A 13,394-nucleotide genomic window follows, 5' to 3' on the forward strand; every position below is an offset into this window, starting at 1 on the left:
ATTGAGAGTATGATAATCTAATTTAGCTTTAATTGAAAGTACAAAAGTTGTTTCCTTTACAGCAAATAGTTAACATAATTTAACAGGATTAAAATATAAACTAAACGCTCTACATAAAATCACTTGAGATTGAAAATAAATTAAAAAGTGCAGAACTAGACAACAGAGTAAATGTATACTGGCCAAGAGACATTTAAAAAATCCTGCCATTAGCAGAGGTCATGCAAAAGTATGCATTAATTTCCAAAACGGTGTGTGTGCAAACCAGTAAGAGCAGATTTGCCATCCTCCCTGCTCATATGCCCCAGTGAACACATCTTAACTGTGCTTAATGGACAGAAGAGATGCTGTTAAATTCTAGTGGACAAAAAACTCAGAGGTCTTTGACCATGGATTATTTTTGGTCCATCTGAATGCCATATAAGCAATACATGGTCTTTAAATCTAGATATTTGAATAGATGATATTTTGGTATTACTGGAAGTGATATATAATAAATGCAAAGCCTTTATTTACTGTAAATATTTTAGTGACCTACCTTACCATACTTCTACATTCTAGGGAGCAAACAGAGGTATAATTTGCACAACAGTAAGACAATTCAGTAATATAAAAGTCATCCTCAGCCTTAAGCAATAATTAATCCTTTGGTATTACAGAGAATAAGTGGGCTCAAGTTGGCACAGCAATTGAGCTTTATTAACTCATTCAAATATACACCTCTCAGCATCTACAAAACTAATGACAAGCCACAGACCCGCATATTTAACTCCAGTGTAAACTGGAATATCTTGAGAAAATCAAATCGTTACACTAAAATCATTCCTTAGAAAATCCCCTCCTACCTCCAGCAAACCAAATCTCAGTGAGCTCTGTGATTATACAGTTTATTAGCTTCTGTGTGACTGCATGGATATGTAACCTCCAGTTGTCTTCAAAAGACAGAAACGCATCAAACAAGTCAATATAAAAAGGTGAGAACATATCTGAAATTATTAGGATGTCAACCTACTTTAAAAAGAAAAAAAAAGGTGCACACCTTGGAAAACTAGTATATCATTAACAAGACTAACAAGCTCTCTAACATCTCATTATAGTTTTACACAGCAACATTTCTAACACTGAAACTGTAATCAAACCAAAATTGGTCTGGAACTATTCTGCATGACCATTTCTAAACATATTCATTTTGGATCAATACCTTATGAAGGTCTTCTTTTTCTTGCCGTAATACTCGACACTGCTTTTCCAGTCCTTTCAACTTATGCATACAGTCTTCATGCTCTTGTCGAAAAGCCACTGCATCTGCAAGCTGTCCTTCCAGTTTACTTACATCTGCAGAGTAATACATAATAAGGGTAACTGGTCCCAAATGTACATCAAGTAAGGAGCATTACTTAGGCAAACTGGCATAACTTGGTTCAGAAAATTAACTTCTTTCCATTTTAGGCAACTTAAAAGTAACTCTGATGCACCGGCAGCTCCACGTCATTTTAACTTTCTCAACATATTAAGAACAAACAATTCCACACCTCCTAACGACTGTTATCTCCTAAAGCAAAAAAGCCTTAGCACAGGGACGTTTTATGTTTTGAGAAATGCAACTCCTAGCCCTTGACAACTGAAATTAACTCAAGTTGTTTGAATTCCAGTTCTGGTAATTTGTCTCCTAAATAGTTTTCTTTATATGACAAGACTTCATTTATTGGTGCTACCAGCAAGACAGGAAAGAACTTTTTATTTCCTAGAGCTTATTTATTTCCATATCTACTTATCCTAGAGCAGATAAGAGCTGAAAATCTGGAAAGGCAACACCATTCTGCGTGAAGCAGAATGGAAACCCAACTGCCCATATTCCTACCAGGATGTTCTCTTGGCAGTTCTCTTCTTAGTCTCAAAGAAAATTAAAAAAAAAATAATAAAATTGATCACTGTTAAACAGAAAAGATAACTGCCTTTGTATGTATTTTTGTTCAGCCTTAGAGCTGGTAAGAAATCGAACTGTAGTTCTCCATTTGGTTATAATTACTACTTCTTTTACACAAATAAGAAATTGCACACAAACAACTGTCTCACGGAAATTTTGACATCTATGGCAGAACAGGAAACTGAACCTATGCATTCAGAGATCCCAAGCACTGCAGTAGCAATTGAAGTAGCATTCCTTTTCTCATTTTAGTATGAAGCAGTGCTAAACTCTCTCCCACTCCACAGACTATACTGCCAGATTTCAATATGTAACAGCACACAATAGGCTGAAGAACTGGATAAACCTGACCCATTTGCAGAAGTAGCACCTTAATCAAATTCTTTAGACAAATATGATTTCTTGAATGCACAAGACCAGAGTTTGGAGGGTTTTTTTGAAAAAATTCTCACTTGGAGCAAAGCTGATTTCACAACAGATGTGCTTACAAAGGGGGCAGTATTGCCAAAGTGTAGAAAACATATCAGTTGTGACTGACAGTGGACTGACTGATACACAAACCAAGATAATGAATTAAGGAAGTACCAGAAATCTGGACCAAGAAAATAAATATATCTACAAAAAAGTGCTCATGAATGGAGGACAACAGTTGGAGGTCTTGGTATTAGTAACTCAGCATCTGAACTCACTTACAATATACTACAGGCCCCTATAAACCTCTTAGCCAACCCATCAGGATTCAGAACAACCATTTGGCATATGACTGATTCTAAAACTAACAGAAGGTTTGTGTGCATAAACTAACAGCATTGTCAAGCAACAGATTTTCAGAGATACAGATGAGTCAGTCCCTTCTTGGGACAGATGCCAGTATTTTTCTGCAATGCTTCCTAATTAATGCATCACCAGACAAAAACACAAAGGGAACAGCAGCTCAGAAATATTAAAATATACAGCATTATTATTATTATTATACATCTTCACCATTACCTATCCCCTCATATTACTAAAGGGCAACTGATCTTTTCTCTCTACTCTCTGTTACACATACATCCAGTAAAACTACACCAAAAATATACTCCTCAAAAAGAGAGAGAGCAGGATCTCCAGTGACGTTTATGGAAATCAACATGACCAAAAATATTTGCTTGAATCCATCCATTCAATTCATTCTACTCTAGATTCTCCATACTAGTACAGGGTATGAGGATGTAGAAGTGGAATAAAAGGTTAAGTACTTGCCTGGAAAAACTGAAATGCCTCTAACTATTCAACTAAACTTTTAAGATATTTTTTTAAGCACCTCAATAACAGTAATTACTGCAAAACCACAATATGTATTTTGCCACTTCTATTAACATTAAGCTGCAGTACCGTAATTACTGCCAGTCATGCCAAAGGCTTACCTGTTAATTTGTTCTTCAACCGTTCAATTTCTTCATTTAATTTTTTTATTTCCTTATCACGGTTTGTATTTACTGTAACACACACCGGACCTTGGAGGCTTTGCACTGTCTGTGTAGATTCTTTAAAATCAGAAAAGGAGAAAAAGTTATTCAGTGAAACACATTTCGATTCCTCTAATAGCAAAGGCTAAGAATCCAAAAAACCATCCGCCACTCACCTTGCAGCTTTCTGTTCAAATCCTGCTTTTCTTGCTCTAATTTCCGTATCTTCTTTTCATAACCTTCTATTTGCGAAGTGTTCTTTAAGTCACGCTGTACATCCGCATCTTTGGTTACAGTGTCAGACTGCATTGCACTCTTCAAAGTGCCTCTATCAGATAAAGAGCTGAAAACAAAACCACATAAGTAAAAATCTTTTAATACTCTCGGCAGTGACATGTTGGGATTCCAACTATGCAACTTAAACTTACAAGAACATCCAGTAAAACTGTTACTGTTGAGAGAACTGTCAGAGCAGGTATACCCTGACATTGCTGTGTATGCTGCTGATGAATTAAGATATTTACATTCAGGGATTTCATTATGTCAATGTATGTTAACTATACAAACTGTTTCAAAATTGTAACTCCCCTCAATCAGAAGTTACTACCTAACAGCAGAGCAGAATAGGCCCACAACTGAAAGAACTGAGAAACAAAACCAAAACTTCAGTTTCAAGTGTGACAAAGATGGATTTAGTTAAAAAATAAGATATGTGCAACAGGTCCTTTCTGTGCTGTGTTGTGAGGATAACAAATCTCAGCAAAGGAAAAGAAGGGAATAACAAACAAGGTAGAATAACCTCAAACCCAGAGGCACAAGAATGTATTTGAGGGATCTCTGAAGTCAGATGAAGACTCATTTCAAATTTCACAGATGGGCAAAGTGTGCTATCTTCGCCTATTTTCAGAACCACCTGAAAATGGGGTATCTGTATTAAGAGTAACACTACATTATGTTAATGTTGCCTATCAACAAGCAATGAACTAATCCTAGACTGTTTCTGGCAGACAAGCAACATGGACAAGACTTGCTTTTAGCCTCTTCACGCAGAAGAGCAAGTCTGTACTTACTCACATGTGACACATCTAGTCCCTTAAGTTTCATTCATCTAAAATAAAGGAAATTGAATACAAAAGCATCTAATCTTCGAAAACATGATCAAAATATATTCAAGACATATTCATGAGGGATGAATGTTCATCTGTTAATACATATAATGGACTTCTTCCTGCTTGATTACAAAAATGAGATCTTTCCAGAATTAGCTGTATTTGAGAAATGACTTTAATAAATAACATATCCTTTGCTTACCTATCAGTTGTGTACGTAAACCCAACAAAGGGTAAATGCAGTCCAGAAAAACCTGTGTGAGAACTCGGTGGCACCACTTCCTGCATAAAAATAACATGCATGAAAACCCAAAAGAGAACCCATGCAGAGCTAAAGCCATTTGATTTAGTCTCAATGGTTAAAAAGAAACAGCTGGTAGAAAGATTCTTCTTAGCGCTTACCAATTCACAACTGGCAATTATGCTTCATTGTATAGCCTTCCATTGTCCTTGCATGAACCTCATTTCAGATTAGGTCATTTAATATAATGACCTGAATTTAGAAGCCTCTTTTTTTTGTGAGCTGGCGCTTGAAAAGGCAGCATTTCAGCAAGTTCAAAGCACAAGGCAACCATTAAAAGAAAACCCGAAACTTCAAGTTCCTAATTAAAGTGACCAGGCATGAAAATGCATGATGTTTGCTTTAGTATGCTTGTTACTGCAAGACACGTAATCAAAAAATCAAGCCAGAAGTTCTCCATTTCTTGGATTGAAACTGATGAACAAGTGGCCATGAACAAAATGAAAGAACACCAACACCCCCACTCCCAAAAATAATCTTCTGGTTTTTATGTAGCATCAATTTGAGTTCTCTCACCAGGGCAGCTGTGATAACAAGCTGCATGTATGTATTTTTGAAGACAGATTATATTCATGTCTGATAAAGAACAAAACAAATACAAGCTCCTTGTAAAGGTAAATCAAAAGGGCAAATGTCTGTCAGCTTTTTTTCAGCTTTGAATAAGCTTCAATTTTGAATGACCAAGTATTAGATGCTACAATGTGAAAAATAAGTCATTTCAAATGTGAAAAAATAACGTTTTCCACCTCACTGCTCATTTTGGGTTTTCAGAGATCATGAGCTTCTTTTCTAAATGGTAACAGTTGACAAACTTAGTTATCATATAAATGGCAGCAGCTGAGTGGGGTTTCATTCATCTGAAATTTCACATAGCATAACTACTTGTGATCTTCATTTGAGCATTCGTGCCAGTATGGCTGCAATATGAATACTCCCCGTTGCTGTAACACTGCACCACAGCGCATATCCATGTCATATACACACAGGTGCCACTGAATTTGCTAGACTTGGAAATCTGTTTCATGGATTTTTAGATTTTAAAACAAAACATTTCATTGGCACAACACATTAACAAACTCACTACTTGCTCCTTTTACAAAACAAAAACAACAAACCAAAACAACACCACCAAAACCCAAAAACAAGAAAGTAATTATCTTGTGAAACAAGTTCTCACTGCTACCTTACAATGCAGCACAGTTGCATACTTGCAAAAGTGATATTTAAATAAAAGACTCACTGGATTTCTTAGCACATCATCATCTACATCAAAGTTTGAGGTGTCAGATGGACTGCTAACATCTGGAATATAAGGTGCTTCTAGATTTCGGATGTTATCCCAGTTAAGTCCTTCAAAAAAGGCATGAGACTTAAAATCCTCTATTCCATTCTGTCCCAGCCTACGTTCCCTACTGCAGATAAGTCGCTGAATCAGATCTTTTGCTTCTTCAGACACGTCTGTAACATGGGATGGAAACTGAAATCGTTCCTAGAAAACAAAACAAATTAAGAAATTTTTAGAGGAATCCATCCCATAATTTTCAGTGATTGTTTTCAAAAAGAAAGTGCTAAATTACACCAATAAAACTGCAAAGAAATACAGAGAATTGTACTACATCCACTGAGCAGTGGCAGAGTACAATGCAACATGACCACCAATAGATCTGTTGTCTTAAAATAGATTATGAAGATTAGTAATCTCTTCTTGATTCCTTTAATACAAATCTGTTTGAAAACAGCTGCTGTTACAGTAACCCTTAAGAAAAGGCAACGTTTTCTTTGGAAGACATACAGGAATTCTGACACATTACAGTACAATAAAGATGGTGCAACATAGGCATATACTCACTGACACTCTCAGCCACAGCTCCACTGACCTGCTGATGTACTCCTTGAGATTTTATTTGTTTCTGCTCTTAAAACCCCAAGATGCTAGTCAGTGCTCCACAAAACATTGTTATACATGAAGTTACTCCAGATAAAACTGGGCAAAGTTTTTCTGTCTTTTAGTTTACTGCTTCCACTGTACAGTAAGAAGTTTGACTTAGTAAAGGCCAGTAGTACTTTTATGGTTTTACAATACAACCTTTCAAGGTTTGAATGAGACCATTAGGGACCAAAACAGCATAATTCTAATTAAAAAATTTGAATTAAAAAAATTAAAACACACCAATTGTATGCAAATGAGACTACAATATTAAGTCTGCACGATAACAGCTTCAAACTTTCTCAAAAGCAGTTTACAGCCACGCAGACAGCATTTAGCCCCAAGCTGATTACATATTTCAATCATAACACAGAAAAGATTGCCAACAATTAGTTAATTGAGGAAATTAAAGAGAGCGAGAGATTAGCACTGATCACTGCAAGGGTGACAGCTCTAGAAAGAATTTAATGTCCTACCCACCACTGCTTCACTAGGAGAGCACAATATTGTAAACACCAGCACATAATCACACACTCCTACCACACCTCTGGAAGGACATTGTGAACTGGCTTATTCTTATTCCCTAATGTTCAGAATGCATCCAGAAGTTTGAACAATTCTCTACCATTCTGACTCTGGACAAAGCCCCCTGACCTCATATTCTTCATGCAGCTCAAAAGTTCATGTTTTTCTGCCACTTCTACTCTGGGCAACTCCCCCTTGACCTCATGTTCTTTATGCAGCTCATGTCCACACCAGCTGACTTACCTCTTTCCTTTTTTCGTACTGATTATTGATGTGACAGAAAATGTTCACAGCTGCATAAATAATGCATTACTTCATTTCTCCAGCACACTCCAGAAGAAACTTTCAATGGGCCTATCTTAAGTGTTGGTTTTAAATTTTGTCTCATGAAGACTGCTTAGACTTTTCAACAAGAACATTACCATTTAGAGAAAAAAAAAATATTCTGCCTTTCAGAGATGCCAACATTCCTAAAAATGAAACCAACGAATCTACATAATTAGATACAGTTCTACATCATCATGAGAAAGCAAAGAACTACCATCACTTCAATATTTATAAGCAGTAACAGTTTCACTGTAAACATTAGTCTTAGTAAATACAGTAAGATGAACGTATTTCTTACTTCATGATTCATAATCTTCCCATAGGTTTCCACTAATGACTCTGCATAAAAAGGTGTTTCACCATAAAGCATTTCATACATGCAGACCCCCAGTGACCACCAGTCACATTCAGGCCCATATTTTCCCATTCCATCCTCCATGGCTTGCAGTATCTCAGGGGAGATGTAGTCAGGCGTACCCACTGCCACAGAGGACTGCACCTTAAAAACAAGGCAAACATAATTCTGGTAAGTTTTCAGGATCTCTAAAGCAACATTCTTACTCATACTTTAGTATTTCTGACAGAGACATCAGTACACAATTTTAGAAAAGGAAGTTAACTATTAAAAAAAAAAAAGAAAAATCACAGCAATGAAACAAAGAATGTATTAAGTAACAAAGTCTACATTTTAATTTGCACACAGTAAACCTCCAAATAGTTACACCTGTTGTCAAAAAGCCAAGAAAATGTTTTGCCTGTGTGTACACGTGCTTTTACACTTTACAGCTGCAACTGTTTGCAAGAAATTGAAATGAAAAATTAATAAGCCGGCAGTTTGAGTTCTACACCTGAGTTTCAGCTTACAATTTCATCAAAAAATAGCAAAAACAAGTTTCCAGGGCAGGTAGCATCCTATTTTTATTAGGTTTGAAATTGGCTTAATGCCTGCGTAGCATAATTGTGGATGCACTGTAGGGAGTAGGTAATTAATTTCCTTGTGTCCATGTAGTAGGAAAGCCTCAACCATCCGGGCAGAGGAGCAACTGTAATCTCTAGAAACACACTTCAAGGGTTCCTGTGGAGTTACAATAGCTCCTTCCAATTCATTTTGTTTTTAAAGTGGTAAATTCTTGACAGACATTTTAAGACTACAGAATGCCACCAAGACCTGAGTTTGTGCCAAAACTGTTGGTCACCACATACCAGGAAATGAAGATTTCAAAAACTGTTTCTTATAAATGTGTTGAACATTTCCCTCAATTTTTAGCGTGTCAAAAAACTTACAGTAAAAGTTTTTAATAATGTAATACATTTAATAGTGTTAGGACCAGGAACGCACTTAAAAGATCCCACTACCAGTGACCCAAATTAATTCCGCTTCATACATACTGTGCCATCTTCACTCATTTTCAGACAGGACCCAAAGTCTGCCAGTCGTATATGGCCATTCATGTCCAAAAGAACATTATCAGGCTTTATGTCCCTGTATGACAAAAAGAATTGAAAAAATTAAATATATAGTCTGAGCTCTGCTTGTAAAGATTACATCAGATTCCGTCACAATGACAAAGAAATTTATGTTGGTTATACAGTGATGCAACCTTTTTTTATTATACTATATATGACTCTCTCTATTTGCCAAACTTAAAACATTGCCTGTAACACTGAAACTTATGACTATATTGGACTTTCAGCTCAAAGTTGAACTCTGGTCAAATAACCAAGAAGAACAATTACAGTGAGTCAGAGAACAGACCAGATATGCAGTCCATTTCATCAACGTTAGTTCAAGATTGTACGCATTGCAATATGCTTTTGGAGGCAAGAGAAAAAGCAAAGAAAAGGTAATCTCGGTAGGTAAGGTAACAGTTTTTGTTTGCTTGTTTGTTGTTGGTTTTTTTGTTTGATTTATAATCAACCTATAGCTTCCTACCTGAGATTTTTCGCTGCTTCTCTAAACTTTGTCCAGCATTTCTGCTGGCCTGTATTCTCCACTTGCTATTACAGATCATTTTTCTATATAGTAACTGCACATCACATTAGCTTCCATGGGTGCCTAAGGACTTTTCCATCCTACATAAACGCAGCTGTTACTGTAGAAATCTCTGCATTCTCGTGGCTCTGGGACCAGGACAATGCCATTTCAGCAGGATACAATAACGGGAGAAAGTCTCAAGGGTCAAAGCAGGCCATTCCTACTGATACGTGTATACAGCAGGCTGTAAATGGATTCTGCATACTGAGATTACTAAATGACATTGAACTAAGATTCCCATTTCACTGTAGCTCTTTACTTGATATTATTTTTGGTACCAGAAAGGCAGCCAAAAAAGACTTTAATAAGAGCATGTTAATTGAATTTAGTCCAATCAATCACATTTTCTTTCGCCATTTTGTACTCAGATTCACAAAAGATGGACCACAACACCCAATTTAATAATACAATCCTGATGCATACTCTCTCTCTCTCTCTATAATACTAATTAATTGCCTCAAAATAGCCAGCATTATTTTAAGAGCACCTAGCCAGTATTCTGGGAAGGTGCAGGGAAAAGAGAGAGAAACAAGTAGAGAAAGCAGAACAAACTCAATGATGCACCAATTCTGCAGACTAAAAACTAGAACAATCAAGTCTTGCAGGCCAACTCATACCGGTGTCCTTCCCATTCCTTAGTCAACACTGCTCTGGATCAACTCTTAACATGCCAGCATTTCACCAACCCCTTCTGAAATATTATTCAAACTAGCAAAAAAAAAAAAAAAAAACCCAAACAAACCAATAAATCTATTTTTTTCTAGATATCATATTTATTCAAATAATATTCTGTATTATTATTAAATATGTGTTTTACATGCAATCTTGTTGCACAACAACACTGAATTGCTGTTCAAATAGGCAGTTCCAAATGTCACCTTGTTACACAGAAGTTGGAGCTGAGAATGTCTGCTTTTTAGGTTGCTGATTTCCATAGTTTATACTTGAGAAAACTTACGAAAAACATGAAGAAAGGTTTAACAAACAACCTAATATATATAGAAATCCTGCCAAACTTAGAAATCTTTCCAGCACAGATTGAAATGACTACTTTTTAACCAAGAGCTAATGATTCCAAATTTATTACTGACACTTCACTAATACTGCTGCTCATGAGCAGTATTAAGGCAAAATAAGAATGTTAATTTATGCCTGTCAACATAAATTAAAGGCATATTTACCTCTTAGAATGAAAAAAAATATATATATTTGCTAACCCTGAATACTAGGCTATTTTCCTTTCCCAAAAACCTCGTCAGTAATTTTCCACTGTTAAATTTATTCTATACTATTACAGCTCTAAGTCCTTTCCAGATGCCCTTACAGTCCCATAAGAGTCAAGCTCACTAAGAACACAAGACTACGGAACCTTGTACACAACTGTGCACAGTTTTTTGGTTGGTTTTTAAATAACACCATTCACAGTGCCACTGGAAGCAAGAGCCAATCTCATCCAACACATCTCTACTTTTCTGTTTTGCATGCAGCTCTTGCTTGCCTAAGGGAACACCGCTTCTGTTCAGAAAGGCTTAATGCCGCATCTCTGAGCTCCACTGTTTCCTATCTACAGCTAACAGGTCATATAAGCCTTCAAACGTCCCTTGAAATCCTCTCTAGAACAATCATTTTTCTTCCTAATCCACTGAAGATGCCAAGCAGTAATTTCTTGGACATTCACGCGTGTTTTGGTCTCAGAAAAATTTATTCCTATTGCCACAGGAGGCATTCATTCAATCCCACTCAAAGTTGTAGTTGGTCAGTTAGGCAGCCACCTTCCTTGGAAATGGTGCAGTGGTGCCTCTGGTGAGTTTCTGCAAACACATACAATTTCAAAATCCCCACATACTGTCTGTATTTACCCACAAGAGTATTACTGTCTGTATTTCACCGTAAAGTGATTGAAGTCAAAACCTACCAGCCAAGTGAGATAGAATGTTAGCCTAAAGCCCACTTCTCCTGAGCACTGACTTCAGCTACCCATCATGAATGTGCTTGCATAGCCAAAAGCAATATTCACACGACTGAAAACCGTCATTACTCTTGCAGTTTGCATTTTCTAACTTCTTGGTTACTGAAATCAAGCTCTAAGGTCATATGTAGCTTATAAGGATACAAACCACAAGGGTTTCTAGTATTACTATCATTTTGCTTTCTAATTGTTCTATCATACATAATTGCTAAATCTGAAAATGAAGTGAAGGATAGGGATTTCCACTCGATCAATAATCTTGAAATAACAAAATATTTACCAAATGTCTCCCTTGCACCACTAGCAGCTCTTCTGAAATAGTCACTCCAAGAGGTAACCCAAAATAGAAATATACCTTCCTGGCCTATTTCCTCCTACACAGAGTAAGGAATGTTATATTCTTAAATGTTACAATCTAAATTACACGACTGTAGGTACTGGTCTGGAATATACCTCCTACATGCAGGCACAATTAAACAAGTTCACTCATTACCAAAACCATCCTCTTCCATCTGAGGATCAGCTCAGGTAAGCAGATTTACCATTATTATGGGCTCACAGTGAATACATTTTTGCATAACTTTTAAACATTTGCAGAGAATTCAAACAGCTTCAAACATCTATGCTGGTTTGAACAACTGGAGATAAATATTCATGAAGCAAATTGAGAATAATTTAAGAAGCATGATTAAGACTAAAAGCTTTACTGAGAGGTTAGTCATTTAAATGCCACTGCTTCTAATATGAATCCATCAAGACTTGGTAACTAAAATATTATATAGCTTATGTAATTATTATTCATCATACAGTAAGCATGTGCCCACAGTAGCATCCCCGTGGTTAGCCATCTGTATTTGTAGCAATATCTTTAGAATTAATTTAATATAACTGCATACATATTTTTCCAAAGTAAGGTGACATTTTACCTATGCACATAATGCAGCTCATGTATGGAATGTATTGCAAGCACCATTTCACCAATGTAGAACCTTGCCATATCTTCAGGAAGTTTGTCTTCAAACTTACTGAGAAGTGTCAGCAAGTCACCACCAACATAGTAATCCATCACTAGATACTGAAAAGAGAGAAATAAAGCAGTTACATACTGATACACAGCTATTAAGAAAAACGATATGAAGTTCATCAGTTAACTACTGAAACAATAATGATAATGATAGAAAATCATTCTGTCCCTTCGATCTCTACTACAGTGATGCACAGAGAGAAAAAAAAATAATCTAATATAACGAAAAATTTAAGTAGGTCATCAGTGCCTAAACTGAAAATTTCCAGATGGGAAGAAAAAGAAATTAAAAATAGGAATTTGTAAGAGAACTTCAGTGCTATATTATACATAAACAGAAAATACTTGATACCTCTTGCAGAATAGAATTCTTTCAGACTAGGAAACAACAAGGATTAACATTTTAACATTTAGTTTTGCAGGTGGCTTTTTGCCCGAATTGCACGTCTATCATCAGGTGCTAAAATTTGAGGAACTATGCACTTGAATATCAGATGTTTATGTTATACAAACCATTTGCTGAAGGAAACTCTTAACAGAAGCACTAAGTAACAATCCTTCCTTCTTTCAAACATTTTTTAATTAAAATTTCACTAAAAACTTCTTTGGAAGGCATTAGTGCTCAACAGATGGATGCAGCCTAGTTTAAAACAAACATTTCATTACAAATTTTACCCTTGGTACATTTCAATACTACTAGTGGTTCCAGAAGTGGAACTTAGTACATCACTATCAAGTACTCATCTTGAAACATGCCACATCACAAATGCACAACAGAGCTGGCAGGAGCTCCATGACACCA

The 13,394-nt window shown here is 36.2% G+C and overlaps 1 protein-coding gene across 3 annotated transcripts in view; it reads right to left on the reverse strand.

The window, feature by feature from the left end:
* CDC42BPB (CDC42 binding protein kinase beta) overlaps window positions 1-13,394 on the reverse strand; it is an 87,400-nt gene that overhangs the window by 31,676 nt on the left and 42,330 nt on the right. For all 3 annotated transcript variants that reach the window (XM_048949453.1, XM_048949452.1, XM_048949455.1), the window contains exons 5-12: window positions 12,495-12,643; window positions 8,954-9,047; window positions 7,863-8,063; window positions 6,026-6,274; window positions 4,687-4,766; window positions 3,552-3,718; window positions 3,334-3,453; window positions 1,202-1,335 (exon numbers count right to left, since the gene is read on the reverse strand). In XM_048949453.1, the coding sequence (XP_048805410.1) occupies window positions 1,202-1,335; window positions 3,334-3,453; window positions 3,552-3,718; window positions 4,687-4,766; window positions 6,026-6,274; window positions 7,863-8,063; window positions 8,954-9,047; window positions 12,495-12,643 (1,194 nt within the window). The remainder of the gene's footprint in view (window positions 1-1,201; window positions 1,336-3,333; window positions 3,454-3,551; window positions 3,719-4,686; window positions 4,767-6,025; window positions 6,275-7,862; window positions 8,064-8,953; window positions 9,048-12,494; window positions 12,644-13,394) is intronic.

This window comes from Lagopus muta, chromosome 6 (genome assembly GCF_023343835.1).
Source record: "Lagopus muta isolate bLagMut1 chromosome 6, bLagMut1 primary, whole genome shotgun sequence".
Classification (NCBI taxonomy): domain Eukaryota; kingdom Metazoa; phylum Chordata; class Aves; order Galliformes; family Phasianidae; genus Lagopus; species Lagopus muta.